Raw genomic sequence first — 26,675 nt, forward strand, 5'->3', positions numbered from 1 at the left:
GCACGCTGACAAGATAATGAGCCACTTTCCAAACACTGGAGGCTTTTGTTTAACTTCTGTTTAAACAGTGCTACCACATTTGCTGGTGTGCAGGGGGGATGATTTTACATTTTTGTATCTGAATGGGCTGAACTGTGAGAAATGCCAGTGGTTTTATGGTCTCCTCTTTCCCTAACCACATCACCACAGCAGTATAATTGACTCTGTGTGGATGAATCTTTGATGTAGAGTGGCAGCGTACGCACTCAGTTCAGAACATGTTATATTAAGAATGCAGCTATAGGTTTCAAACATTATTCATCTGCAAGATTTAGAGAAATGATGAAGAGTGGACAGGATGAAGGATTCCTGAAAGAAAACTGTATTACTCTAGCGCTAGAACGAACCCTTTGCAAAACTGCTCCTTACGTTGAAAAAGACCAGAAATTTGAACTTTTTTCACATACATTTAACAATTCTCATGAGGGTTAGGGACAGAAAAGAAAAAGAAAGGAAGAAAAAAAAAAAGAGAAAAAGTCCAAAGCCAGTGGATAAATTCTTCATGGACAGACACATTTCACATTTTCAAGAAGTTTACTTCCTGGATCCCTCCTCTCTCAGCTGCTGTTTCCTGACTTCACACTTTGCCTCACAGCCCCAACAACACCATCACTGTGTCTATGTTCCTGTTAACTGTATTTTACTTAAAGCATTCTTATCAATGTCATTTCTTGTAACATGCACTGGATTTGCAATAGTAACTTTGAACAAGTCTAAGTGAAGACATATTTCTGTAGCTTTAATGCTCATTAGTCTCAGTAACTTGGTTCATAAATCAAGAATTACGTCTGCATGACCTTTTAAGTCTGGGGCTAGTACTGCAGCTAAGTACAGTTTAATGAAATGAAGTGAAAGTCATTATTTAACGACCACTCAATCGATTGTCACTTCCTTAATGAGCCCTTTCAGCACGATGGGAAATAATTAATTTAGTTTTTTGTCCTTCGCTCTGCCTGTGGAAATTTGATTGTGTTTCTCCTTTATGTGTTACCTCTTTATGGCAGTGGTGTTGCATGAATCCATGTCCCTGTTGTGACTCACCACACCGTGTGTCAAACCATCATTTGTTTTGTTTCTCGATGGCGCTCTAATTTGTTTCCTTTTTTTTTTTTTTTAATCTTGCAGGTAAAGAAGATGAGTATCCCAAGAAGCCTTTAGGTCAGCTTCCTCCTGAGGTGGCCCCAGTGGTGGTGGTGAACCACGTGGCCAACGGGCAAAGCCACACCAACCCTGCGGAGCCCCCCCAGGACCCGAATCCGCTACCGGTCCGTCAGCAGGACAGTCGGCCCCCCAGCCGCTTACGCCGGGACTCGCTGGAGAAATCCATCCGCCATCACAAGGCTGAAAAAAGAGACGCTCGCTCAAGAGGGTCGGGGGAGATTCCCAATGATCAGCGGAAGCATTCCACTACACCTGAAAGGGGGGCCCCAACGCCCTCAGCCCCCGCCCCGACACCCCCGGTGGATCGAGGGAAGCCTCAGAGCCACGCCACCGCCAACCACAACTCCAACGCGGCCTCCAGCTCCCGCAAAGAGATCACCCCCCGCTGGTTCAAACCCTCAGACACAAAGCTGGAGGCGGTGAAAGCGGCAGCCGCGCGGAACGTCCACCAGAGCAGGGGGGCTTCACCGGCCCCCTCCAGCCCAGAGGACAGCGCCCTGGCCCCCCGCCGCCCGAACTCTAAGGGCTTCATCCCCGACACCAACCGCGGCTCCAATGCCTCGCAGTATGACAACGTGCCGGGGCTGCCAGAGCAGGATTTAGAGATCCTGGAGCTTGACAGACCCCCGTCCAGAATGAAGACCCCTCGCAGTGACACCCCCTTCAGTGTGTCGTCCCTCCATCAGGGCAGCCCGAGCCTAGCCGGGAGCACGGTGTCTGTCGCCTCCGGGTCGAGAATGGCCAATCACCCTCCTGCGTTCACCAACAACAGTCCAGGGAGGGTGTACCCCGGCAGCCAGTACAGCACCCCCCCCCAGCAGCACTCCCCGGGCAGAACTACAACAGAAGTTCCCATCCTCCACCCTGCTTACAGCGTGAGCCGGGACCCCCGGGGAGAGGACCGACTCTACGGCCCTCCCTCCCGATTCAACCCGCTCTCCAGCGTGGTGTACGGGGATCGAGCGTACGCCACCACCCAGCGCCAGAACCCCTCCCCGGAGAAAACTCTCATGAACAACTGCTACACAACCTACCGCAGGGGGCCGCCGGGGAACCCCCGAAACGTGAGGCCCCCACCAGAGCACTCCCTGCAGCTGGAAACCCAGGGGAGGTCCACCCCGATCTACCTGCAGCAACTCACCTCCACCTCACAGGTGTACACCCCGGTGGACTACAGGTTTGAGGGGCATCAGAGGGGTGAGCAACTTCATGAAGGCGGGGGGCATCGGCGGCCTGTAGACGGGGCCCTCCCATGGGCTCCAGATGATGAGCGGCCCCCTCATACCCCAGGTGGTGTGCCCCGCTCACCCAGCTTCGAGCGAGCCCAAATGTCACCCGTTCAGGAGTTCACTTTCCCCCCCAACCCAGAGCCCCTGCTCCACTACAGGACTCCACTCCAGGAGCCCGTCCTTCGCCAACAGCTCCCCCAGCTGTTCGGAGGGCCACACTACAGGCACGCACAGGAGGCGTTCGCCCTGCAGGAGTCCATGCTGCTGTGATAGACAAATGGCAAGACACTGTAAAAAAGAAAGAACTGAAGTGTAGTCAGACACTGTGGAAAGACGAGCTTTGCTCTCGACGCGTGACCTTCTGACTGTCACGCCGCGTTGTAATGTTGCAGCACGCACCAGCCTCTGAAGTTTCTACTGATCACTTTAAAAACTGACTGAAGATTTTATTTTATTTTTGGATGTAAATCATTAACAAGAGGTGACAGTATATATCTTTTAGAGTCTGATATGTACAGTGGATGTTTTTGTTAATATGCTGAGTTGTTATCAGTAGCAGGGGGAAACTCTCCTGAAAAGGCAAAACTGATTTATTTTCCATCTTTATTTTTTTATAGTTACTTCCAGATATTGTCAATAGAGATGGATCTACTCTATATGCTCGTGAATGTTATTTTTCAAAAAGAAGTAATAATACCGTGTCCCAAGATATAATTAAAGAGCACTGTGCAATTCGATTTCAAATTTGCAGCGGCTCTAATGTAGAAAGTGATGTTAATTTTGTAGTCATTCCTTCCCCATTAACAGATGTGCAATTCATTTCTTTTTCAAGCGTGAAGTACAGTTTGTTGGGTATCTCAGTGTACTTTTTGGTTAAATTCTGACCCCAAATACAGAGCTCATTGTGAGGGCTAATAATATATATATTTAGTTTTATATATTTTGGTTTGCTGGCTTTAAGCCCTCTGATTGGCTATGTAACTATAGGTCACATGTTTTTTCATTAATGTTCGATAGTTACCACATCTTGAGCACATGCAGCCGAGATAGATGTGAAGGCGTTTCAGTTTTATTTTGTTTGTTTTGTCTTGTTTTTCTCAACACTGTCATATCACTACTGTTTAGCTGCTGTCAAATGGAGTCATCTGACACTGACACACACACACACACACACACACACACAGTGAGAGGCACACATTTCAACATGTAATAAGTCACATTATTATGATTATTCATCTCTGGTTCATTTATACTCAAACAGTATTGCCCTTACTGTTCATTACATTCCCTAAGTTATCTTTGTATTTGTTAAACAACTAATTGCAAACCATTCTGATACTTTGCTTAATAAAATGAGGTGGGTTAAAATGAATCTTTGGCTCCTTTTTTTTCTCATGATGCCTTTGTCCTCTTACAGCGAAACTCTGCCTCCTAGTGGGCATAAGGATAGAGGCAAATAGGTAAGTATACACTATTACAAAGGAATTAAAGCCTGTGTGAAGTCTCAATATGTTTCAATCAGGTTTCAATAGCTTCTTTGTCATGTGACCCAGTATTTGCAATCAATGTAAAAATGTTTTGCAACACGGGCAGGACAAATCTTTTTTTTTCTAAATTACTTTTAATTATAAATGACTTTTCTGACTTTTTTACTACAAAGAGCTGGACAATGACTTTTTTTAGATTAGTCTTTTTTTCTCATTTTGACATGTTTTTACGATTTGTTTACACACTATACTATGTCCTATTTCTCATAATTCCGACGTACTACACTATGTAGTTTTTTTCAGATTTTTCCACATACTATACTATGTCATTTTTTCTGATATTTTCGACATACTATGTCCTTTTTTCAGATTTTCGTTATTTTTAGATTTATTTATTTTTTAAGTGTATTCGTTGACGGGCAGGGAGCCAGTGTATTGAAGGACGGGGGTGATGAAATGGTCAAAAAAAACTTCAAAGTATTGTATGTAACAAAAATATCATAGTATTTAATATGAAACATGGTTATTTAGAGGGGTGTAGTCATAGGCACAGTAGAGTCCAACCTTTAACTGTCCGATTGTAATGCTGTGTTTTTTTCCTTTCCTGATTGGGTATAAGTTACTCAAACTTATAAGGTATATAATGTACAGATAATTTTTTGGGAAAAATATATAGATTTTAGAAATACACTGGAGAAAGAGGAAGAATACAAGTAAAACCAAAACAATGAATAAACTTGACATTTTCTACTCTTTTTGTATTTATTTAAAAGGTCAGATTTATTGCTGTACATAATGGCAAAGTAAAAACATATTTTCCTCTTTGACAATTACAAGTGGAACATGACTGAACATAAAAAGAAACTGGGGTGTTCTTCATGGCAAGTGGACCTGCTTAGCTGTGTTTTCCTTAAAAAAAAAAAAGGTGTGATTGATAACGTTCTCAAACTGCATCTGCCACTGTTACACTCGTTGCCTCAGCAATGTGATGATGTTTTAAACAAGTCAACTGTAGCGTAGTAAATTAAAAAATAAATCTGTGGGTCTTTTTTAACAAAATGCTTTAATATTTCGGGGTCCTACGACAGACCTGCTGCAGCAGCGTGTGTAGCACCAAGATGTGGCTCAGTCTCTCCATGTCACCTCCACTTCATCTGTTCTGTACCTATGAAAGGAGAAATGTTAATGGACGGATAAAAAAGAATGACTGCGCACAGTCAGTTGGCGACATTCAGTCGATCAGATCAAAGATCAACAACTTATCTACACTTCAATTCGTTTGACTTGAAATAGGATTCACCCTGGAGGATTGAAGGTAATAGTTACATCTATACTGCTGGTGCTTTAGCTGAGTGTTGATTTTCATTATTTTGTACAAAAAAAAGACCAGGGTGAATTCTACCTTTGAGTAATCCACGAGTCTTCTAGCTCCGTCACCTGACCGGACCTAAACATCTCCCAGCCAGCTTGAGCAATCATCGCTCCGTTATCAATGCAGAACCTGTGAAACAAAGTGAACACTGTTATCTGGACCGAACCTGGAACACAATGGTGCGACGGACCGAAATCACAGGCTATTTTAGGAACTATAGAGGTTTGTTACATTACTGCTAAATGTTTTTCACGGTGTCTGAAACTACCTGACATCAAACAAGACTTTATTTTAGACAATGTGTTTATCATAATGGACTTCTCAACTTAAGTGAAATATTTGTGTGCAAATAACAGCACCTGAGAGGGGAAACAAGCAGTGTGTGTGGTTTGTTGTAAATCATATTTAAAATGCAAAAGCATTGGTTCAATTTGATGTATACATAATTTACACCGATATGGGACACAAACACCGCAGGATAGGGTCAGTTACAGCGTCCTGAGTTTGAGTTTTTTGACCCAGTAATAGTGTATGTTTACAAAGATTAGAGCAATTTAAGTTTTGGTCCAGGGACCTTCAACCTATTGCTCATTCGTGGGAATCTAAAGTGAATCATTTGAATGTGTATGTTTACCGTTCATCTGTGGCAAAAAGCTTGGCATTTCTCTCCTTACACATCACCCCCATCATCTCCTGCAGACGCAGGTTACCTACAGAGGAGCCAGGGGGTCACATGATCATGTCATGATATAGAATGTCAGAGAAGTCAAACAAAAAAAGTGTCGTAAAAAGAAAAGTGTTATAGTATGTCATAACAGATGTCAAAAATATCATAGTATAGTATGTCATGAAAATAATGTCATAAAAAAGTCAAGTGTAGTAGGTAATTAAAAGCATATTAGATCATAGTATATAATAAAAGTCCTACAAACACATAGTAATGTAGGTCATATAAATTGATAAAAAATGTCATTAAGTATGTCATAAAAATGTCTTAGTCTTAATGTCTTAATGTATGTCATAAAAAGTCATAAAATAATATTTCATAAGTAAAGTCCTCGGCATTGTATTAAATGTAGAAACATTTCATAAAATATCATAGTATGTCGTAAAAAAGTGAAAAAGTCAAAGGGTGGTTAAAAAGTCCTAAAAGTAATATAGTATGGCATGTCAAAAATAATTAACATATTCCATGTAATAAAGCTTTATAGTATAGTTTCTGATCAATAGTGTAGTGTTGAAAAATGTCATTAAAAAGTGATCAAAGTCATAAATCAGTGAAGTAAATCATAGCGCTGTATGTCCTGTGAACAGGTCTGGTGCACTTACAGCCAACACCCCCCACTATCAGGACCTCTCCGGAGCCGCAGTGAGCCATGGCCCTCTCTGTGATCTCCACCAGCATGGAGAACACCGTCTCCTGTGGGGAGGGGGGGGACTTTAGTGTTGGGCGACACTATCAAATTGGCTTTTACTCATATGTATAGAGCAGGGGCGTCCAAACTACGGCCTGGGGGCCAAATGCGGCCCCTGTTCCATTTTGAATCGGCCCGCAGCCAATTCTAAAAGTATAATGGAATACGACCGACACCTGAAACTTGTGCTCGTCTTATATTGTACCCAGTATTCATGTGTTTATAAGCACACTTTTCAAATAAATTCCATCAAATAAAGTTGAAAATATGTTCAAACAAATCTTAGTTAATACAAAAAAAGCCCAATAATTGAATTGCATAACAAGCTTGAGATATACCCTTCCTACTTCCCCTTATTATAAGCAATGAAACCCTATGGAGAGATGTGATGTAGGCTGTTATTTTCTTAAAGGTCCCATGTCATGGCCATTTCTACTGATCATAATTCCATTGTTTACATTGTTCAATGTTCCAAAATCAAAAACATGTCTCATACAGCATCTCTGTATAGTATGTGTATTCACTCTCTGTCCTAAACGGCTTGTTGGAGCTCCTGCCCCCCCCTCCCTATGAGCCCACTGTGCTCTGATGTGTGATTATGTGTTACAATGGCGTTTGTTAGCAACCAGAAAATGACACCAGTAAGGACAATCAGATGAGAATGCTGTGTGGGGTCTGGGTGCCGTGTTGGCGGGACGTTGCGGGGCTCGCTGCTCCGCCATTTGCTTTGAGGCTCGAGGAGCGGACAGTGTGAGCTGTATTACTGGTGTCATTTCCTGGTTGCTGCGAGTGTGTGGCGAACTGTGAGTGGAGATCCACGGAGACGTGGCTAAGAAAAGATAAGGCTGAGTGAGTGTGTGTGTCTGAGGAGCTCCACGGATTGGTCCATTGGGACCTGGGTATCGTTACGTCACTATACTCAGGAAGAAAAAATGGAAAAATAGAAATCTCCAACGAGGCGTTCTGGGGCAGCACAGACAGGTATTTTCTGTGTTAGAGTTTTACTCGCTACAGGGTGTACTTTGAGGGTTTGTGACTCTGCAGACCGTTTACATGCATAAAAAGCTAACACAAGGGGACGGGTAATAACCAGAAAAGCATGACATGGGACCTTTAAAGCATATTCAAGTAACTTATAATTTAGCTTATGAGGCAATATACCTCTAGTGAGTGGCCAGGCCCATCGTATGCTTTTCTGTATGTGGCCCTCAGGGAAAAAAGTTTGGACACCCCCGGTATAGAGCTTTTTAACTCACTTTGCTACACAGATTCAGTTAGAGCTATATTATTTGATGAACTGATAGAGATGGTTGTACCTGCAGGGAGAAGCACAGGTCCTCTGCTGAACACTGACCCGAGCTGATCATCTTGTGAGCAGCTTCCTAAGACAGAAAAATAACTGTTAGGATTATGAACCAGAAAATAAATTGACAGTGGAACAACTGGAGCAATGTTGACTGTTGAAAGCCAAAGTTGAAAAAGGGAAGGAGATATACATTTTTTTTTAAACTTAGCTAGATCTGTAAGTTACAAACGCTGCTTACTTCTCAGAAAAACTTGGTATAAGCACCTCGGAATTCTTACACTTGTTCCTTGCTTTGGACAGTAACTTTGAAGTTAGCCATGTTGCTAACAGCTCATAAACACGTTTTGTTGTTCACATTACATTTAACTGGCAGCTAATATGTTATCTCCATTTGTTTGGAAATAAATGCCATGCGTCCTGTGTTGTGCAAAGCTGTGAGGAAAATGGAAGAAATCCGATGGAGGCACCAGCAATAATACTACTTGAAAACACTAAAAGAGAGAGTTTGAACGTTTGTCACAAATGTTACACATAGTCAAACACAGCAGAGAAGAATAAACAATTATTAAGATACAAGCATTTATTGTAGACCAACACTTCCAAGGAAGAGCAAGCCACTCACCTCAATGTAAGAGGTAATCCCAGAAAATGAGACGTCCATTCCTTTTACTGTATATGGTAGCTCCACATACTGACTCCCTCTGACAGCATGGACAAAAAGCAGAGGTAAGTATTTATCATTAGTATACAAACTAACATTAAGCACACAACACTGGAGCTGCTTAGTGGCTCTCTTACTTTTTAGCCATCTGCTCGATGTTGTATCCTGGACTGGGGTCATTGGAAATCTGAGTGGAGAAACATTTCCAGATTCAGTATTAAAGGGGACCTAATATGCAAAATCCACTTTTTCATGTATTTTATCCATCAACATGTGTCCCCTCTGTGTAAAGAGATTCTGAAAGTTTCAGGAAGAAAGACCACTTCTCTTTTTGTCCTGATCCATTTCTATAAAAACCTGTCTGAAAATGAGCTGATCAGATTTTGGCCACTTTATGATGTCATAACGATTTTTTGGCTTGTGTAACCATTACCATCACCAACCAAGGTAACCCCCCCCCACCTTATCACCTGAATCTCCTCCTAGAGCACCATTGTGTTCTTTTTAACCAAATATCTCTCAGAGGGGCGTGGGGAGGGGCTCCTTATTTTCATCTAAAGTAACAGAGAATCAGCACTTTGGAAACAGGGCTGAAACAGAGCGGATTATGGGATGCTGCAATGATCTATTTGTTATTTCGAGCCAAACACTTCAGAGACATGTTTTGTATATGTATATATGACCTATAATATATTGATGAAAAACAGTATAATAGGGGACCTTTAAGGCGAGACACGGCAGGCAAAAACATCGTTTTTCAAGTACTGGTCAATTTTGAGATTTTGTGCTATTTTGATTCCATAACATGTTTTTTTTCAGGCTTTTGGAAGGAAAACGTACAAAATACACATTTAAGTGTTTATTTTACTATAGTTTGTCTATTTGCGTCTGTAGATTTCTCCTAAATTCACCAAAAGTTAGCATTCTAACGTAACATAAAGTACCGCGACCGCTGAGTGCACCATGTCAACAGAGGTATCGCTGGAAAGCTCCGTCTCTCCTGCACAATCTCATCAGATCCAAATATGGTCATTTCCTTTGTATCAGCAACCAATCGTGAAAGCACAAAGGGGTCTTAAACCAAGAAACGAAATCTCATTGGCTGGTGTCAATTTCTGACAACGTGATTCGTTCAGATGTGTCACAGATGTTATATTTCTATCAATATTATGAAGGCTTTTACAGAAGGGTTTGTTCATATATCATTCATAGCCTGAATTATACAACATTGTATACCTAAAAACATGGTGAAAATTGATATTTTAGGGCTGTTGACAGTATTTTCTGAGTGATAAAAAGAGATATCCAATATCCCTTCTGTAAAAGCCTTAGATACTAATATGACTACAACATGAAACAAGAATTTTGAACCTGGCTTTATCCAAAGTTCAGATTTCGATTCCTGAAATGTGTTAAAATATGTGCATATTTAATGAGATAATGGTTAATTTGCATATTTAAACATGCTATTTCAGAAAACTTGTAATACAAAAAACAATTGCCTTATTGTAAGTAATTAACTGGAGACATTTCTAGCTGACACCTTTAAGTTAACAAAATGACCCTATTCACCTGGGGTGTCTCGCCTTAACACACATTTATCACAGGCAGCAATAGGCAATTTATTATTCAATTGAAAGTCATAATGGTACACACCTTTATAACTCTAGCAAACCTGTCCAGGCAGTTGCCAACTGCGATGTCGATGGTCTCCCCAAAGATTCTGTATCGCCGCTCAGAGTATGCAATAACCTGCACAGGAAGAAATGACATTTATACATAATGAACTTAAAACTGCGTATGTTATAGCTCACTCTTTATACACAGAAACCGACCTGTGTGTTTCCTCCACTGACGTAAAGCACGGTGGGGTTGTCGGCTTGTGTGATGAGTCGGCCCATCTCAATGTGTGCAATGCAGTGGTTCACACCGAGCAGCGGCTTCCCCCACAGCTGGGCAACTGTACGAGCCACCAGAGCCACCGTCACCAAGGGAGAGCCCATACCAGGACCTGATGAAGCGACAAAGGACAGAATATTCAAGATTAAACTGAATGTAATGTCACATGCACATCAGCTTCAGTGTAGAAATGGCAATGAAAATCTTATGACCCGAGCTCCTCCAACAATGCATCATAGTTATATAATAAAATACAAAAATACAAATAGAAAATAGTGCAAGAAGTCTATATACACGTAAATAGAATATGATAATAATTACATTTACATTCTGTTCTTGTATATGATATATCATATTCTATTTACGTGTTCTTGCACTATTTATTTTAAATTGTATTATATAACTTTGTTGGAGGAAAAAGAGAGGTGTTTGTGACGTTGGAGTGATGATGTTACATTCTGGTTTGAGAGAAAGCATCATATCGTCTGTCCGTTTTTTATAGATAATGAAATACTATGTTGCACCAGTCTGAATACAATTTCCACTTGCTTTTTTTCTCAGCCAATACCTGTGGATGAGAGTAGCACATAGCATAGAAATGGGTTTCTATTGTGATACCATTCAATATCTAGAAAAATAATATACATCAAGCTATTGTGCGTTCTCTTGTAATGTCACTGGAATGGATTCTTTTAAATCAAAACCAGTATGGAGCCTGATGAATCATGTTATCATTGTTCTGACAAACATGTGACACGTTCATATCTGATTCTCCCACAAGGTGAACACTCAGCATGTTATGTTACCTTTGGTGAATGCCACACAGTCGATGTCTGCAGGCTTCAGCCCTGCTTGCTCCAGCGCCTCCTTCAGGACAGTCAGAATGACAGCACGGTGGTGCCTGGCGGTGTCACTCGGCAAGAAACCTGATGGGTAAAAAACCAGGTTGTTAACTTCACATCCAAGATTGTTAGACTTTTACATATCACCGGTAAAGTGAAAGGGACAACTTGCCTTGACCAGGGGGGGTAATGTAGGTCCGTCTCGGGTTGGACAGCACTTCACCATCCCTGATGATTCCAATGCCAATCTTATTGGCACTTCCCTCAAATCCAATTACTATAGTCATGGCGGCTGAAAGACATTTACAGGAAATAGAATAGCAATGAGTAGAGGTGACTAATGCAGTGTGTCTTTATATGGAAGTGAGTAATAGATTGCATTACTTAATCTCTCTTAAAACCCCATTATTTGCAAGATAATAGAATCATGAAAATTAGGTGATGGAGAAATAACAGATACTCAGCCTTCTAGCTTGATGGTTGTAAATAAAACTTAATACAAATAATGCTTTGTTTTTCATGACAGTTTGTCCAGTGGAGTGTTCTCAGGGCATTTACCTTCATTTAGCAACATTTAGCAAGGTCTGCATGTGATTAAACTGGGGTACTTTAAAGAGTCAAACACTTAAATATCTAACGGGATACAACATCAGCCTCATGGCAGATGCTTTACCTACAAAATGCCTCATTATACGTTACATACATAAATACTTTCCACATGAAGCTAACCCTAAACCAAAATAAGGCTACCTGTGTGCAGTACATGAAGCTAGTAGTGCTAGTAGTGTATAATTGAAGTACCGTGAAGCTAGCACAACTAGCTTCACGGTACTTCAATTCTACATTGAATATTAAATTAGACATAGGCCTACCTATCTTATTGCTCTTCTTCGGTGGTTCACATGTATTCAACTTGTTTCTACTTTTTTAATAATAACTCTTCTACCTCCTGGATGTATTATAAGAACTTAAGTTCAGTACCTCATCTGGAGGGTCCCAAACATTGGAAGCTGTAGAGATGGCCTGACCAAAAAGCTATGTCCGAATAATGTTTTACCTCAGCAGCATCTTAGAATTATGTTATATGTAATAAAGAAGTCATAATTGTGTAGTTTTGTCAATTAAAAAATAAAACACAGTGGGAAAAAAACGTGTTTTGTCATTTATAATCAGGCACAATGAGCAAAGACAGCGCGTGGTCGGAAATCATCGGTGTGCTTTGTGAGCGTGTGTGTTTTGGAGGAGAAGAAGAAGAAGAAGCACTTTGTCTTTTGCATCCTGTTGAGAAAGTGCAAGTAAGATTATTTGCATTTCATTTTCCTGGAACGTGTAGCTGCTTGAAATGAAAACGTTTGCGTAATTTAACTGCATTTGCATTTGGAGATAAATTAAATAAGCTGCGAATGAGCAAATGAGTAGCTACCTACCTCCATTCATTCAGCAGGCCGTCTGCTGCTCTTTGTCACAGAGCAGCTAGCGTTAGCATAGCTTGCATTTAACACGCAAACACTTCCGCTGTTTTTGTTTGCATGCATGTCTTTTACATGCATACTATTAATTTTGCATTCAGCAGTTAGCAAATACGTTCATATTTTCTATTTAGTGCGTTTGGCTGTATGCTCAAACCCTTTGTCAGAGTTTACTGCAGACCGTAGAAAGCGGCTGAGACGCAATATTTGTAAATAGATGCATACTTGTAAACAGAAACGTTATGTAATACAAGGACACTGAAAACAACACTTATATTATATGACATGCATTATTTGAAGATACTCAAGCTGATATTCCTTAAAGTAATTTGATAACTGGAAAACTTTTTACCATTTGCTTTGAGTCACTATAAAAAAATAATAGACCGTTATGTTGACCAATATAAGCGTTATTGTATTTAATGTCTGAAAATGTTAATGTAAAACAAAATTCATAATGATACAGAACAAAAAAAGCCATTTCTTTCTCTACAGTTAAACCTGCAGATTTGTTGGCCTTGATGACAGTTGAGTTTCTGACTTGTGTGTTGTTGTAGCATTTGCCACTTCTTTAACAATCTGTTTTGTTTTTCCAGCGGCTCGTGTGCTGTTGTGTGTGCGTGTTGTGTGTCTGCAAAGTGTGTTTGGAGCCAGGGCCAATTTAAGTATGAAGAGAGGAAAGAAGACAGAGGATGCAGCTGCCGATGAGGAAAATGACACAGGCTCTGGTACTACAGCTGTTCTCTACATTAAAACCCTTACACACATTGTCCTGACTTAAATATGTGGCCTGACCCTATGTCTTTATTTCACCTGATAGCTTCAGCAAAGAAAACAAAGAAGGCGAAAGAGCCAGAGGCCCCGATACTGTACGAGGATCCTCCAGACAAAATGACCTGCAAAGATGGACGTGAAGCCAACATGAAGCTCACTTCCTGGAACGTCGACGGTCTGAGGGCATGGGTGAAAAAGAATGGCCTGGATGTGAGTTAACAATGAATATAAGCAACATAAAGGATTTCCTGAGTTTAGTATTCAGATTGGTTTTAATTGAAAATGCTTGTGTTCTCCCTTCCAGTGGGTGCGTGAGGAGTCTCCAGATGTTTTGTGTCTGCAGGAGACAAAGTGTGCAGAAAAATCCCTCCCTGCTGCCATCACCTCCATGCCAGAGTATCCTTACAAATACTGGGCAGCGTCCGATGAAAAGGAGGGTTACAGTGGTGTGGCCATGCTCTGCAAGACTGAACCCATCAAGGTCACCTATGGCATTGGTGAGTGGTGTCTTTAACTGTTTTCATTTAAATAAATGAACCATGGGCTTTTAATAATCTTTCAAATGCAGGGCATCATTTTAACTGAGTTTGCCAAATACAGCTACAAACTGGGGGCATTCATTTCTTAAAGTCTCCACTGGTTGTGATGCAACTGCTCCAACATGCTGCACATAATCCCTGTAAAATTCAAACTTGTTGCCTTTGCACTTTTGTATTACTGGAACTGAATACAACTTAAACTGAACCTTCTCTACCTTTCTCCAGGTAAAGAAGAGCATGACAAGGAGGGCCGTGTCATCACTGCCGAGTTCCCCACCTTTTACCTGGTGACCGCCTATGTGCCAAACTCCGGCAGAGGTCTTGTGCGCCTAGATTACCGCAAAACCTGGGACGTGGACTTCCGGGCGTACCTGAGCGAGCTGGACATACAGAAGCCCCTGGTGCTGTGTGGTGACCTTAATGTCGCACACCAGGAGATCGACCTGAAGAACCCCAAGGGGAATAAGAAAAACGCAGGCTTCACCCCTGACGAGCGCAAAGGCTTCACCCAACTGCTAGAGTCCGGTTTCACCGACAGCTTCCGCGAGCTCTACCCGGAGCAGACCAACGCCTACACCTTCTGGACCTACATGATGAACTCCCGCTCCAAGAACGTGGGCTGGAGGCTCGATTACTTCGTGCTGTCGTCCAGCCTGCTGCCGGGCCTGTGCGACTGCAAGATCCGCAACAAGGCCTTGGGAAGCGACCACTGCCCCATCAGCCTGCACATAGCTGTGTAGCGCAACATTTTACATGACCTTTACCGTTTTCTTACTACTGCCATTCAGAATCGGGTAAAACTATCACGTATACCAGTGTTTGATAGAGTGAGGTGTTCTTACATGTGCTGTCAAAACTCACTATTTCAGTAGGCTAGGCAGGAGCTTAGATGTGTAGTACTTTTAAATCAAAGTTTTCACATGAAACCTTCAAATAATGACTCCAAAGCACAACGCCCATTTATCCTGTTAATGCAATTAAAGTCTGTCATTAAAACAAAACACCTAACCATTGACAAAGCGTGTTCCGGTTTGGTTACTGATAAAAGGTTTGTCAAGAAGTGTTTGGCGTTGCTTTACCAAGAAGCTAAATGCGAATAGTGGAAAACAAAAACCTTTTGAGGCGAGCATAAAGAGAGTAAAAGACAAAACAGTTTTTCAACAGTGACCCGTAACTGGCTACAAACAAGCCTCCATGCCAGTAACCTGCAGTATGTTTGTGTGTTGCTGAACTAAACCACTTTTGCGATGGTTGTGATGTGTTAAAGCCCATTATGTTTGAAGCTTCTTTTCCAAAGCAGTGTTCAATTTTTTTTGTAAAACATGCTCACAATAAAGATTGGATGTATGCAAGACTTTATTCCGTTCGTTATGTGATGACTGACTCTCAATGATTGGACAGATTAGCTACACCACAATGCAACTCAAAATAACACATTCCTCTGCTCAGTGTGCTTAAATCTACAGCTCAGGGAAAGATTGAAAGACCCCTCTACATTTTTCTTAAATCTCAATCTCTATATATAGGGCAACCATTCCATTCCAGTGTCTGTTGAATTCCAACACAGAAATGCTGTCAGTAGTTCATAGAATAAAATAATAATAATTTACTATAAATAGTAAAAACTGATAATGCTGCAGTGGTCTCTTAATTGTTTCCAGAGCTGTAGCTAGAACACATTTTCGAAACAATATAAAGTCATAATCTAAGTACAGTTACTTTTTGTCCTATTCTAATCTAGCGTCAAACTATATACCCTTCAAAATATTACATCTCAAATGAAAAACCTTGACTATGTTAACTTCATGCTATGTGTCCGTTGATGCATTTTGAGATTGTACGACTGTCTGAACCCCTTCCCACACTCGAGACAGGGGTATGGTTTTTCCCCTGAATGTGTTCGCTGGTGCCTCTTCAGGCGGTTGGCACTGAGGAAGCTCTTGTCACAATCGGTGCACGAGTACGGCCGGACTCCGGTGTGGTAGCGCAGATGTATGGTCAGGTAGCACGACTGAGTGAATCTCTTGCCACAGTGGGGGCACTGAAAGGGCTTGTGGCCCGTGTGGAAACGTTCGTGCTTCAGAAGCTCGGCGTGGGAAAAGAAGCCCTTCCCGCAGTCAGAGCAGAGGAATGGCCGCTCGCCTGAATGAGTCAGCTCGTGTCTTATCAACGTCGCCTTATAGACAAAGCTCTTGTCACACTGCGAGCAGCTGAAAACGTTTTCCCTGGTGTGGCACCGCTCGTGCTTCTTCATGTTCCGTTCCCTCTTGAAGCTTTTGCCACAGAAAGAACACATGAAGGGCATTTCCTCCGAGTGGATCTTCATGTGGCTCAGCAAACCACCATTGTAGAGAAATCCCTTGCCACACTGTGTGCATATGTGCGGCCGCTCCTTTTGATGGATGCGCTGATGTGCGGAGAGAGCTGCCCGGTAGGCGAAGCTCTTTCCACAGTTGCAGGTGTGCACTCTTTCTTCCTGGTGAGTTTGGAGGTGCCTGTTGAGGTAGCTGGCACATCTGAAGCCCAGGTCACAGCGAGGGCATTTGTAAGAGTGCTCCACCTTGTCAGCATCCTCGCCGTGCGTTTTTAGGTGTCTTACAAGTGCAGACTTCCAGGCAAACGCCCGGCCACACTCTGAACACAGATACTCGCCGTTCTCCATGTGGGTGCTCTTGTGCTCCCTCTGAGCCACCAGCGACTTAAAGAACTCCCCGCAGATCAGGCACTCATACCTGCGCCCCGACTTGTGCGTCTGCCTGTGCCTCTCCAGCGACTGTTTGAAGGAGAACCGCCGTCCGCATTGAGAACACAAGAAGGGCTGCTCGCCTGTGTGGATGCGCTGATGGGCTTTCAGTAAGGACTGGAACTTAAAGCTCTTCTCACAGTCAGCACAACTAAAACGTCCCTCTTCATCTGTAAGGGGCTGAAAAGACATCTCGTCATCCTCAGCCTCAACAGAGTGGACATTTTCAATGTGCTGCTGGACCTTTGCTTCTTCTATGTGCTGGAAGGAGCACTTAGAACAGTGGATCGAAGTCGATGAGCCATCTGCCACAAAACCTGTTTGAAAAATAGAATAACAGTGTTAACTTAGGAGTTTTTCTTAGAGCCATCAAAAGGGATTTAATGCCGCATTTCCACTACAGCGCGGAGCGTGGTTGTTTTTGGTTGCGTTTCCACTAGGCGTAGTTCCGGCTAGCGGGTACTTTTTCACAGTTTTTCTGGCTCTCCAAAATCGAGGTTCTTTCCGGGCCAACAACCGGGCTGAGTATGCTAAACTAGTGAGAGAATCGCTGGCAACTACAACAAAATGAACATATTTTAACGTGATTAAATTGTAATACACGTTTCAAAATGATGCCGAAGTAACAACATACTGATACCGGTTAGTAAAAACCATGAATTAATGCTTTGACAAGTCTACAGACAGACGGCAGGCGAAATTCGTGTTTTCTGAATGGAGATCGCAGTATATGCTCCGACCGTCCACACTCACAACAACGGCCTATACAGACATAAATAAACCAGCGACTGTATTCGCCATGACACAGGCAGTCTGTGGTTTGTACTTGTTTAACTTTTGTCTAGTTTCTGAACAGATATGAAGAGCTGTGAGCTCTGAGAGCTAACAGCTAACGGCTGATGTTGGTTTTGTGTTTCGCATTGAAGATGACGTCACGGCTCCGCCTACACTACGTTACTATAGTTACTACCCCAGTTCCTAAACTGTAATGGAAACGCAGCATAAAGTGAGCCTAACAATACCGTACTAAGCCGTGCGAGGCCCTGCAGTGGAAATGCCCCATTAGTGATCTCACAGATTACAAATGGATTAAAAAAACGACGTTATGTGTCTAGAACTAAAGGATTGCAAAGAATCAGTTGGAAATGTTCCCGTGAAAATAAGTTTTAAAAGATGTGCAATATATATTTATTTTTTTGTATTGTCTATATAATTTGTATATTTTTTAAATAAAAAGTTGGTCACAAAAAAGCTGTGCAATAACCTAACCTAACCCATAATGTATCCAATATATAATAAAGCAGCCTTTCAAAGCACTTCAGGACATTCAACGTAAAAGACTTTTAACTATGATGATGCTAACAATACCATTTACATATTAGGCAGGTTACTGTCATTATACATTATTGTATATGTTATGTGGCGTTTAAGTCCTTGTAATAACTGTGATTGTGAAAGATCAATAGAATATATTTCTAAAAGTGAACTTACTCTCATCACCGTCCTTCGATGAGACCATGGATGACCCATAAGAGTGCTCAGCACTGTTAAAGAGACAGGAGAAAATGTGATGAAACGCTTGATCAGGATATTATCTATTACATTCAATTTACTAATCCTGTCCTAAAAACAGGATCTCAAGAAAAAACATTTGTGAGACAATAGAACGGGTTTTTACCAAGTGAAAGGCGAAGGCTTCAGGTCCGGGGGGTTGGCCTTGGTGATATCCATCCTTCTTTTAGTGGCCATGTGCTTTTGTAAATGTATCACCTGGATCTTCATGGTGGGTTTGCGTTTGCGGCCACTTGTGCGGACCTTCACTAGGGAAACAACTTCATTGTCAAGTTCAGGGGCCGTGCCTTCAGGCTCAGAGGTGGGAGGCTCACTGCTCTGAACCTCTGCATTCCCTGGATCAGGATCTGCGTTATCAACACTCACATTGCCGTTATCTAAAACCACCTCAAGCCCATCATTATGGCTTTCTGGCAGATTATTTGCAGTGTGATCATCAGTGTGAGTTTTCACGTGCCTTGCGAGGGCCAGCTCCCAGTTAAATGTCTTGTTGCATTGATCACACATGTAAACGCCGTCTTCCATGTGTGTCTGCTTGTGCTCTGTGCGGGCTGACAGAGAGTGGAAGGTCTCCCTGCAGATCCGGCAGCTGTACTTATGTCCAGTTTTGTGCGTGTGTCTGTGTCTGTCAAGAGACTGCCTGAAAGAGAAGCAGCGACCGCAGTCATTGCACCGGTGGGGGCGTTCACCAGTGTGGATGACCCTGTGGGCGATTAACGAAGAGGCAAACTTAAATTTCTTCTCGCAGTCTGGGCAGTCATTAAGTCCAACAGAGATGTTTTGTTGGGAAGGTGCCAGAACGTTGTCGTTATCCTCTGAATGGATTGAGTTTTCCAAACCGCTTAAATATTTTGGTTGTATTGCTTCTGCCCTTGCTTCAGCCACTTCTTCTTCCATTGTTGTCTCTGCAGGAAGCACTACAAGCGAATCTTCAGGCACCATGCTAGTGTCCGTTCCTTCAAAGCTGTTTTCGCCCATCACCACCTTGATGTCATCGCTTGTGTCTAATTCGACCTCTGCGTAATCCGTCACTGTGATTATTTCAACTGCTAGGTCATTCACGAATGATGCAGTGTGCCTGTCATCACTGAGGCCTTGCAGTAGATCTGATTGGTCGGGATGTTCTTTAGGTTTTGCTACTCTACTGGGGGGAATTGCAGAGAGGGAGGACAGGATGCCGTTGTCCATACTAGAAGGTGGAACTGCACAGAAAAATACAAAAATGACACAAAAGGAATCATAGAGCTCTCTAAGTGAAAGATAAAAGATGCAGTTGTGCAAAGGGATTTACCATGCTGCTCTAAATGCCCAAGGTGTTTGTGGTGCTGGAGCAATTTGTTCAGGTATGTAGGCTCAGCTGCCAAATGCACCCAATCCTCCAAGAAATAGCATTCTGCTCCGAGCCAGGAAATAGTCTGTGGATAATGCATGAAAACGCACATCACACTATATCCAATATAATTAAAAGAATATAACTTAAAAAGTAGGAAACCAAGACATCCCATTTGCAGATAAAGGGGACATGTTGGATGTTTGAAAGCGGAGTTGTATAAGGTATAATACACTAAAGATAATACATAATGAGTGTATTACCTTAAGTGGATGCATTGGCAACAATGTGCTGCTTTGTTAGGGGGTGACAGCAACACCTACCAAAGGACCGACTTTAAAAATCAATATCAGTTAGGTATACGCTATATTAAGAATCTTTTTCACTACTTTAGCATGCCACGAGGCAGCTCAATATACGTTTCCTACGAGGATCTGAAGCCTTAATGTATGCTCACCTTGAAGCCACCAGATATTGGAAAAAATAAATTGTGAAAATTACTAGTTATTAGTATAGCTAATCTCAATGTTTTTCAGTATCTGGTTATTCAAAGTGAGCATGCTAGAACAGGCCGCCAATTAGCACGGCACCATCTTGCAAACACTGCCAATTTGCATAAACTTACATTTATATTGATTTATTTAGGGGCCTAACAAAACGTTTTATTGCTGCTGCAATCACAGCAGCTGGTTGTTTAACTGACCACTGGTACTACTATCTGCTTTCCCAAACTTCGATCAAATATAGGTTATACACTGACTATCGCTTATGCACGTATTCTTTGATGGTGACATACTGTTTACTTGTTGTTAAAATGATCTTCCTCACCTGCTCGAGGTCAGGAACTGGCAACAGCTGAGCCAGCCGACAAAGAAACTCTGAAAACAGCATCTTCAAATCACTGTCATACTGAGGTCCATACTCAGCAGGGAAGACCTCCTTTAGAAGAAAGAAAAAATAACCTTTGACTGAATTTAGCTTAATTTCACGAGTAACGGCAAACAACATGAACAGGTGGATATTGCTCCACAGAAGAGTAAGTGATACCATCTTACCGAGAAAAAGTCTTGTCTCTCTTTGGGATCTTTAAGCAGAGTCTGGATCAACTCGAGAAAGTTAACCACCACTTCCTCCTCTTGGGATTCTTTCACCTAAAACATTGGCATGACAGTTACAGATATTACAAGTCTGGTACTGGATAATTGTCCTACTTGTTGCCACAACTTCTCCTTACAATACTTAATCTAAGACAGAGGTGTCCAAACTACGGCCTGGGGGCAAAATGCGGCCCTCAGCAAAGTCAAAAATGAGAATGGAATATGGCCCACACATGAAACTTGTGCTTGTCTTATATTGTACTTCTTAACTATAACGGCCCGTCCACACAGTGGCGTGCGTTGAAAGCTTCACCATTCACTTGAATGGGGTGACGTCACTTTTCGCCGAACTGCATTGTGGGAAGCGAAGCGGAGCTTTGCTGGCGTGGCTCGCTGCAAAAGTTGAGAAATGTTCAACTTTTGAAGCTTCTGAAGCTTCGGTGGAAGCATCAGCCAATCAAATCCTGTTTATGCAAATCTGCCAGTACAAGCGCTAGCCATTCAAACCGCGTGTATGCTGGGAGAGACACACCGCAGGTCATTTCCTCATATTCCAAAAAATGGAGGAGAAATGAATCATAGTGGTAGGGAATCACCCGGTCTTGTACGATCAGTCCCTGTTCACCTACCGGGATACAAACCGGAGGAGCCAGGCATGGAGGGAGGTGGCAGAGACAGTGGGTGAAACTGGTAGGTTTTTCGCCTGTTTGGGGAGTTTATATCCAGTGTACTTCGTAAACTGTATGTCGGGGGCGGGAGATTCATGTGATTGGTCGCGTTGCTCGCGAGAACTCCCCAAGCTTAAAAACGCACGCCGCTGTGTGGACTGGCCGTAAATGTAAAAAATATATTACACAGTAGTATTCATCTGTTAATAAGACCACTTTTCTAATAAATTCAGTTGGAAACATTTTCTAACATATCTTAGTTGATAAGAAAAAAAAATCCCAATGACTTAATTACACAACAAGCTTGAAATACACCCTTCCTATTTCTCCTTATTATAATCAATCTGAGGCTTCTGTTTTAAAGGATGAGCTGCCAACACTCACAAGCATCATTTGATTGATTTTGCTAACTTATAACTGAATTTATGAGGCAATATACCTCTAGTGAGTGGCCCAGCTTTGGACACCCCTGATCTAAGAGGTACAAATTATTTGAAACTGACTGATCTAAACTGTAGACTCTATAATTTACCAGAGTGGGGTGTGGTGATTTAATCTGGTCCAGATGAGACAAGATGAAGTCAGGATCCATAAACTGTTCACTCCGACACAGCTCTAGAATATACTGATGAGGAGAAATAGACAAACGTTGTGATAGAATACGCATGTGATCATAATACAGTTCATACATCATGAGTTGCCTTTTTAAGTCTTGCTCCATCTTAAAGACATATAACATACGCTATGAATGCCTTGTGTCCTCTCCACTGTGACTCACCCTTGCTCTTAATCCCAGGTTAAGTTGCATCCTGTGCTTGCACATTAGTAGCTCTGGGACCATGTCCATCACAAAAGAGACAAACTCTGCCAGTTTCCAGTAGTTCATGACATCTTGTTTCTTCAAAATATTCCACATAGAGGCAGACATAAGTTGGAAAGGTGGGACCAGGAGGCGCAGTGACGCAAGAGGTAAAGGCTCACCTAAAACAGACAAACAGAAAAGCCCTCAGACTGACAGTGAATGTAGCTGACCTATATGTCCTATTTATCCTAATTCAACTGAACTAATATGCAATTGGTCTACAAAACAAAATCTAATTTCTAGTGTTATAGTTAATGGTCAGAAATATTGGATTGTTCAATGATGGGGAGTCAGACTGAGGCTGTAATTTACAATTAATACTGAAGTCAGTCTAGTATTAATTTGGTGAAATTGATTTGCGCAATGAAATGATGTATGAGTCATAACATACAAACCCCCACGGAAATAACAAGAGTACTTTTTAAGATGCTATGTTGTCCATCCCTAATTTTCGTTCAAGCACCAGGACCATGCTTTTGTTTATTCCCTTACTGTCGCAAGAATAGCGATGTGTTTTTAATTCAACCTTAACAGAAACACTTAGTGCATGTTCAATAAAGACAACGTTGCTCTAATAAAGTAAACTAGAGTAATGCCAAGTTGTGTATAGCCTGTACATAACTTACACTTACTCGCCATTAAACTATACCAATCATATTCATATGGAAATATCTTTATATACAAACATACAGTCTACGGACATTGTGCATGCAGTATTATATGCGATGCTATATTAAACAAGTAAAGGTAAAGTTACTAACCGATAATCAGTATGCTAGTTTACGAAGCTAACCTGGCTAGAGTAAAAGCTGTGATAACAGTCGACGTTATCTGAAATATCAACGACTTATCCCACAAAAAAGTTGTTCTCTAAATCTTTCTCGGTTTCTTAGCAAACAAACCTTTTGTAACAGCCATGAAGACACTTGAGTCCATCTTGTCGGTGTTGACAGTAGGAGTAACTGTTAGCTGCTTTGAGCTAACTAGCTACCCATCCACAGTAAGCTAGTGCCAAGAGTAACTAAATGACAAAGACGACACAGCTATGCCAAGGAAACTACAAAACTCCTCTCTGAATGAGACGGGCACTACATGGAAACGTAGAAGTACTCAAAAGTATTACGGTAGAATTAATATGTCAGGAACCCCTTCTTCCTATTATGTTTTTAATGGTAGGCCAGGTAACATTTTTTCTGTGTTACTGCCACCTGTTGGTCATCACCAATAGTTTTATTTTTCATTGCTGAGCGACCTGAATCTGAAAGTGTATAAATATACTCCAAAAGAGTTTGGATTTATGGAATAGAGGTGCCACGTTCTTTGTGATCCAACAAACCACAACAATGCAGCCACACTAGGAATTACTTTACTCTTCATTCATTAACATCTTTGAAAGACCATAAAGAATAATACTTATATTTCGCCACTTCCAATCAACCAACAGCCAAAAATAATAACCCAGTTAAAATTAATACAGACAGTAAGAGCTTAGTACATCTTACCATGCAACCAGTTGGTTGATGAACACAGCCTCAAACACAAGAATACAGAAGCCTAAGGCATCGGAGAAGCTATCCTATCCTCACTATTCCGATTAGGACCTATGTTTTTACATTTTCTTTAGATAATTGTGTTTCCAAGAAGAATTGAAAATTGCTTTAAATAAAAAATGGTTTATGGTTTTAAGCTAACCGTTCAATACAGTAAATAATCAAATCAAGTTTTATTTATATAGCACATTTATAAACGATTTTTGGTCGAGCCAAAGTGCTGTACATAAAATAAAAATAGCCTACAGTAGAGACACTTTACAGCAAATACAACAGCACAGATTGTTCAGAATATCAGTATGAGAAAAACGACACCCTCTATCCTTAGACCCTCACATCGTACAAGGGAAAACTTCCGGAGAAAACCCACAGTTTAAGGGGAAAAAATGGGAGAAACCTCAGGGAGAGCAACAGAGGAGGGATCCCTCTCCCAGGACGGACAGACGTGCAATAGATGCCGTGTGTAAATCGAAGAGATAATACATTTTACAGCATAGACCGAATGTTAGGAAATGCATGTGTCTGTAATAAGAAGATGAATCCGCGAGGATGTCAGCTACAATCCTGTGGAAGCCATCAGGGAAGCAGCATGACGAGACCCAAGGCAGGACCGCAGAGACAGGTTCAGCCACGTCATTTAATATTAAGGTGGCTATTATAATTAGTTATATCTCTCAACTTGAGTTATTAAAAAAACATTTGAAAACATAAATCTATTATAGACTGTTCGAAAGATGCTGCACTTGATAAACACATAGAAATATTTAATCTCAGTTTGGACTTAAATCTCCACTCCTCCCCCACAACGAACACACATATTTTTAGACTTGCTTTTAATGTGTGATTGATACTACAGCTCAGTGAGGTAAAGGACAAGGAGGTAAAGGAGTGTTTAGATAGTTCACTTTAGTCTAAGTTCAAACGGTTTGGTCACAATTTATGTAAACACATATTTCCAAGGCACTCCTTTATAATTATTGGGATAAACAGGTTTGAAATAATTCCAATGTATACTATAGGACAGTAACCAAAAATATCCTTAAAAACTGGAGAGATAAAAAAAAAAATGCATAAATAAATAAATGTTAAGGTAAAATAAGATATTAATGAACAACACAAATAAAATAAGTTACATTCATTTGTTATTGGCTATGGTAGGTTATTGGTTATGTTCACATACTTATTTGATTACATCCACTTGTCTAAGATGACAACAGAGACTTTCGACCCAAAACCAGCTGTTGACTTGTGGATGCAAGCAGCTAATCGGAGACTCAACCAGAGAGAAAGTAGTAGGCCTACATCATCAGCTACCATGTCTGACAGAGAGGAAGACAGTGAGGAGAACAGTCAGGAGGGTAGTGATGACAGCTTGTAGGATTACTGGTCGTGCTAATGTTGTCTTGTGTTCACCTCTGCATGTGTGTTCTGTGTTCTGTGTTCACCTCTGCACGTGTGTTCAGTGCCGTGTGTCTGTCAAGACCCCCTCAAAAGTTACGGTTTATTTCATTTTAAGGATGAGCACCAAGCAACATCTCCAAGTGCTCCTTTGAGAACCAGGGCAAAAAAGTCATGTTATGTTATGTGCTATATAAATAAAATTGCCTTGCCTTGCCTTGCCATAATGTTCGCTCACTTACATTCTGCTTCGTCATTCTATACCATACGGGGGGTTCTGAATAAATCAGTGATTTTAGCACATTTCGCTGCCTTTTTGTTGCAGGATGGGGGTCCATCCTTCCACAATAATTAACCTTGCCGTCAGTTTCAGTCGGTCCAGTCCACACTAATGTAAACAGCAGCGCGCAGGTCTCGTGAGAAACGGAGAGTGGAACAACCAATCACATCTTCAATATTCTCCTGAAATTGAAATATGCCCATTCGCTAGTCTGACAGGTGCGTGGTTCTCACTGCGCCTCATACCGGTGCAACTTCACAAACATATGCCGCATTAATGGATTTGGCCTGCAGTCACCGCATCTGGGCTCAATTACACACGTATTATTTTAGTCCTGTGAGTTTATTAGAGGCCATGACAGCAGGCCACATCATATTATGCCAGCGTTGCGTTCACAAGACAAGCCACAAACTGGCAATCGAAACATGCAACCTGAGGGGCAGTGAATGAGACACACAGACACACCCAAACACACCTTGAGGGAGGGAGGGACAGCTGATCGCCGTGCAGCAATCAGCTGTTCCCGAGCAGAGAGAGAGAGAGCTTCTAGACACAACTCGTATTAATCCCCGTATACCAGATACTATACTATACAATGCTGACGGAGGCGAGACGTACGTTATTCACACGCTTATCGACACGTAAGTCATTCACGCGCTAATGCACACGCACGTCGTTCACGCGCATATGCACACGCACGTTATCAACACGCATATCTAAAGATAGCACTTTCAAAGCTACGCCGCCACGTGAGCGCGTACTTTGAGCGCACCTATGATACGTCGCCCTGACGTCTGACAACGTCGTGACGTCGCCTGTATTGTACGTCAACCCATTCACAATTGATGGAGGCGTTGGCGCCATGGATGTATAATAAGAACTGGATACAGCGTGGGAGGCGGGGCCTCATTCATTGAGAGCTGCTCATTAGCGCATGATGATAAAATGGCCCAACTTTTGAGAGAGTGAAACGTCACAGATT

The 26,675-nt window shown here is 41.8% G+C and overlaps 4 protein-coding genes across 12 annotated transcripts in view; 2 read left to right on the forward strand and 2 right to left on the reverse strand.

Moving 5' to 3' along the window:
* Nucleotides 1-3,801, forward strand: part of usp6nl (USP6 N-terminal like) — a 65,091-nt gene extending 61,290 nt beyond the window's left edge. For 3 of the 5 annotated variants that reach the window (XM_034225952.1, XM_034225951.1, XM_034225950.1), the window contains one exon: nt 1,165-2,699. In XM_034225952.1, the coding sequence (XP_034081843.1) occupies nt 1,165-2,699 (1,535 nt within the window). Of the gene's footprint in view, nt 1-1,164 lie in introns of all 5 variants that reach the window. The other 2 variants (XM_034225949.1, XM_034225953.1) reach the window with 1 other exon arrangement.
* An 855-nt stretch (nt 3,802-4,656) lies between these two features.
* osgep (O-sialoglycoprotein endopeptidase) lies at nt 4,657-12,571 on the reverse strand. 4 transcript variants are annotated; one of them, XM_034225956.1, is made up of 13 exons: nt 12,284-12,440; nt 11,584-11,703; nt 11,376-11,495; nt 10,506-10,681; nt 10,327-10,422; nt 8,808-8,857; nt 8,632-8,710; nt 8,020-8,085; nt 6,618-6,708; nt 5,923-5,998; nt 5,319-5,417; nt 5,007-5,081; nt 4,657-4,825 (listed from the first exon to the last, which is right to left on the reverse strand). In XM_034225956.1, exons 2-12 carry the CDS (start codon nt 11,696-11,698, stop codon nt 5,042-5,044), a joined length of 1,008 nt encoding a protein of 335 aa, XP_034081847.1. In that variant the 5' UTR covers nt 11,699-11,703; nt 12,284-12,440; the 3' UTR covers nt 4,657-4,825; nt 5,007-5,041. The 4 variants fall into 4 exon arrangements, with proteins under 4 accessions (XP_034081847.1, XP_034081848.1, XP_034081845.1 ...); XM_034225957.1 differs by having other exon boundaries at nt 4,657-5,081; nt 12,393-12,571; XM_034225954.1 differs by having other exon boundaries at nt 4,657-5,081.
* Nucleotides 12,566-15,552, forward strand: apex1 (APEX nuclease (multifunctional DNA repair enzyme) 1). Its single transcript, XM_034225959.1, has 5 exons — nt 12,566-12,706; nt 13,477-13,608; nt 13,701-13,864; nt 13,959-14,151; nt 14,419-15,552. The coding sequence occupies exons 2-5, from the start codon at nt 13,548-13,550 to the stop codon at nt 14,931-14,933; spliced, it is 933 nt and encodes a 310-aa protein (XP_034081850.1). The 5' UTR covers nt 12,566-12,706; nt 13,477-13,547; the 3' UTR covers nt 14,934-15,552.
* LOC117552477 (zinc finger protein 431-like) lies at nt 15,532-23,661 on the reverse strand. Of its 2 annotated transcripts, XM_034225947.1 has the most exons (9): nt 23,368-23,661; nt 22,382-22,584; nt 22,136-22,228; nt 20,894-20,989; nt 20,667-20,777; nt 19,800-19,923; nt 18,615-19,710; nt 18,428-18,480; nt 15,532-17,253 (listed from the first exon to the last, which is right to left on the reverse strand). In XM_034225947.1, the coding sequence occupies exons 1-9, from the start codon at nt 23,399-23,401 to the stop codon at nt 15,986-15,988; spliced, it is 3,078 nt and encodes a 1,025-aa protein (XP_034081838.1). In that variant the 5' UTR covers nt 23,402-23,661; the 3' UTR covers nt 15,532-15,985. The 2 variants fall into 2 exon arrangements, with proteins under 2 accessions (XP_034081838.1, XP_034081839.1); XM_034225948.1 differs by lacking the exons at nt 20,894-20,989; nt 22,136-22,228; nt 22,382-22,584; nt 23,368-23,661 and adding an exon at nt 20,102-20,157 and having other exon boundaries at nt 20,667-20,770.
* Nucleotides 23,662-26,675: the final 3,014 nt, after the last annotated feature.

Source organism: Gymnodraco acuticeps, unplaced genomic scaffold, assembly GCF_902827175.1.
Source record: "Gymnodraco acuticeps unplaced genomic scaffold, fGymAcu1.1, whole genome shotgun sequence".
NCBI classification, from domain to species: domain Eukaryota; kingdom Metazoa; phylum Chordata; class Actinopteri; order Perciformes; family Bathydraconidae; genus Gymnodraco; species Gymnodraco acuticeps.

What these genes read in the sequence shown, in the direction of transcription:
- apex1 (XM_034225959.1), top strand. Translation starts at nt 13,548, where the DNA reads ATGAAGAGAGGAAAGAAGACAGAGGATGCAGCTGCCGATGAGGAAAAT. An exon ending in TGAAAAAGAATGGCCTGGAT is followed by an intron (nt 13,865 to 13,958) that starts GTGAGTTAACAA and finishes TCTCCCTTCCAG; the next exon opens with TGGGTGCGTGAGGAGTCTCC. An exon ending in CAAGGTCACCTATGGCATTG is followed by an intron (nt 14,152 to 14,418) that starts GTGAGTGGTGTC and finishes ACCTTTCTCCAG; the next exon opens with GTAAAGAAGAGCATGACAAG.
- LOC117552477 (XM_034225947.1), bottom strand. Translation starts at nt 23,401, where the DNA reads ATGGACTCAAGTGTCTTCATGGCTGTTACAAAAG. An exon ending in ACCTGGGATTAAGAGCAAGG is followed by an intron (nt 22,229 to 22,381) that starts GTGAGTCACAGT and finishes TCTCCTCATCAG; the next exon opens with TATATTCTAGAGCTGTGTCG. An exon ending in AAGCCTTCGCCTTTCACTTG is followed by an intron (nt 18,481 to 18,614) that starts GTAAAAACCCGT and finishes TCTCTTTAACAG; the next exon opens with TGCTGAGCACTCTTATGGGT.
- osgep (XM_034225957.1), bottom strand. Translation starts at nt 11,698, where the DNA reads ATGACTATAGTAATTGGATTTGAGGGAAGTGCCAATAAGATTGGCATT. An exon ending in GGTTTGCTAGAGTTATAAAG is followed by an intron (nt 8,858 to 10,326) that starts GTGTGTACCATT and finishes TTCTCCACTCAG; the next exon opens with ATTTCCAATGACCCCAGTCC. An exon ending in GACTCGTGGATTACTCAAAG is followed by an intron (nt 5,082 to 5,318) that starts GTAGAATTCACC and finishes CTCCTTTCATAG; the next exon opens with GTACAGAACAGATGAAGTGG.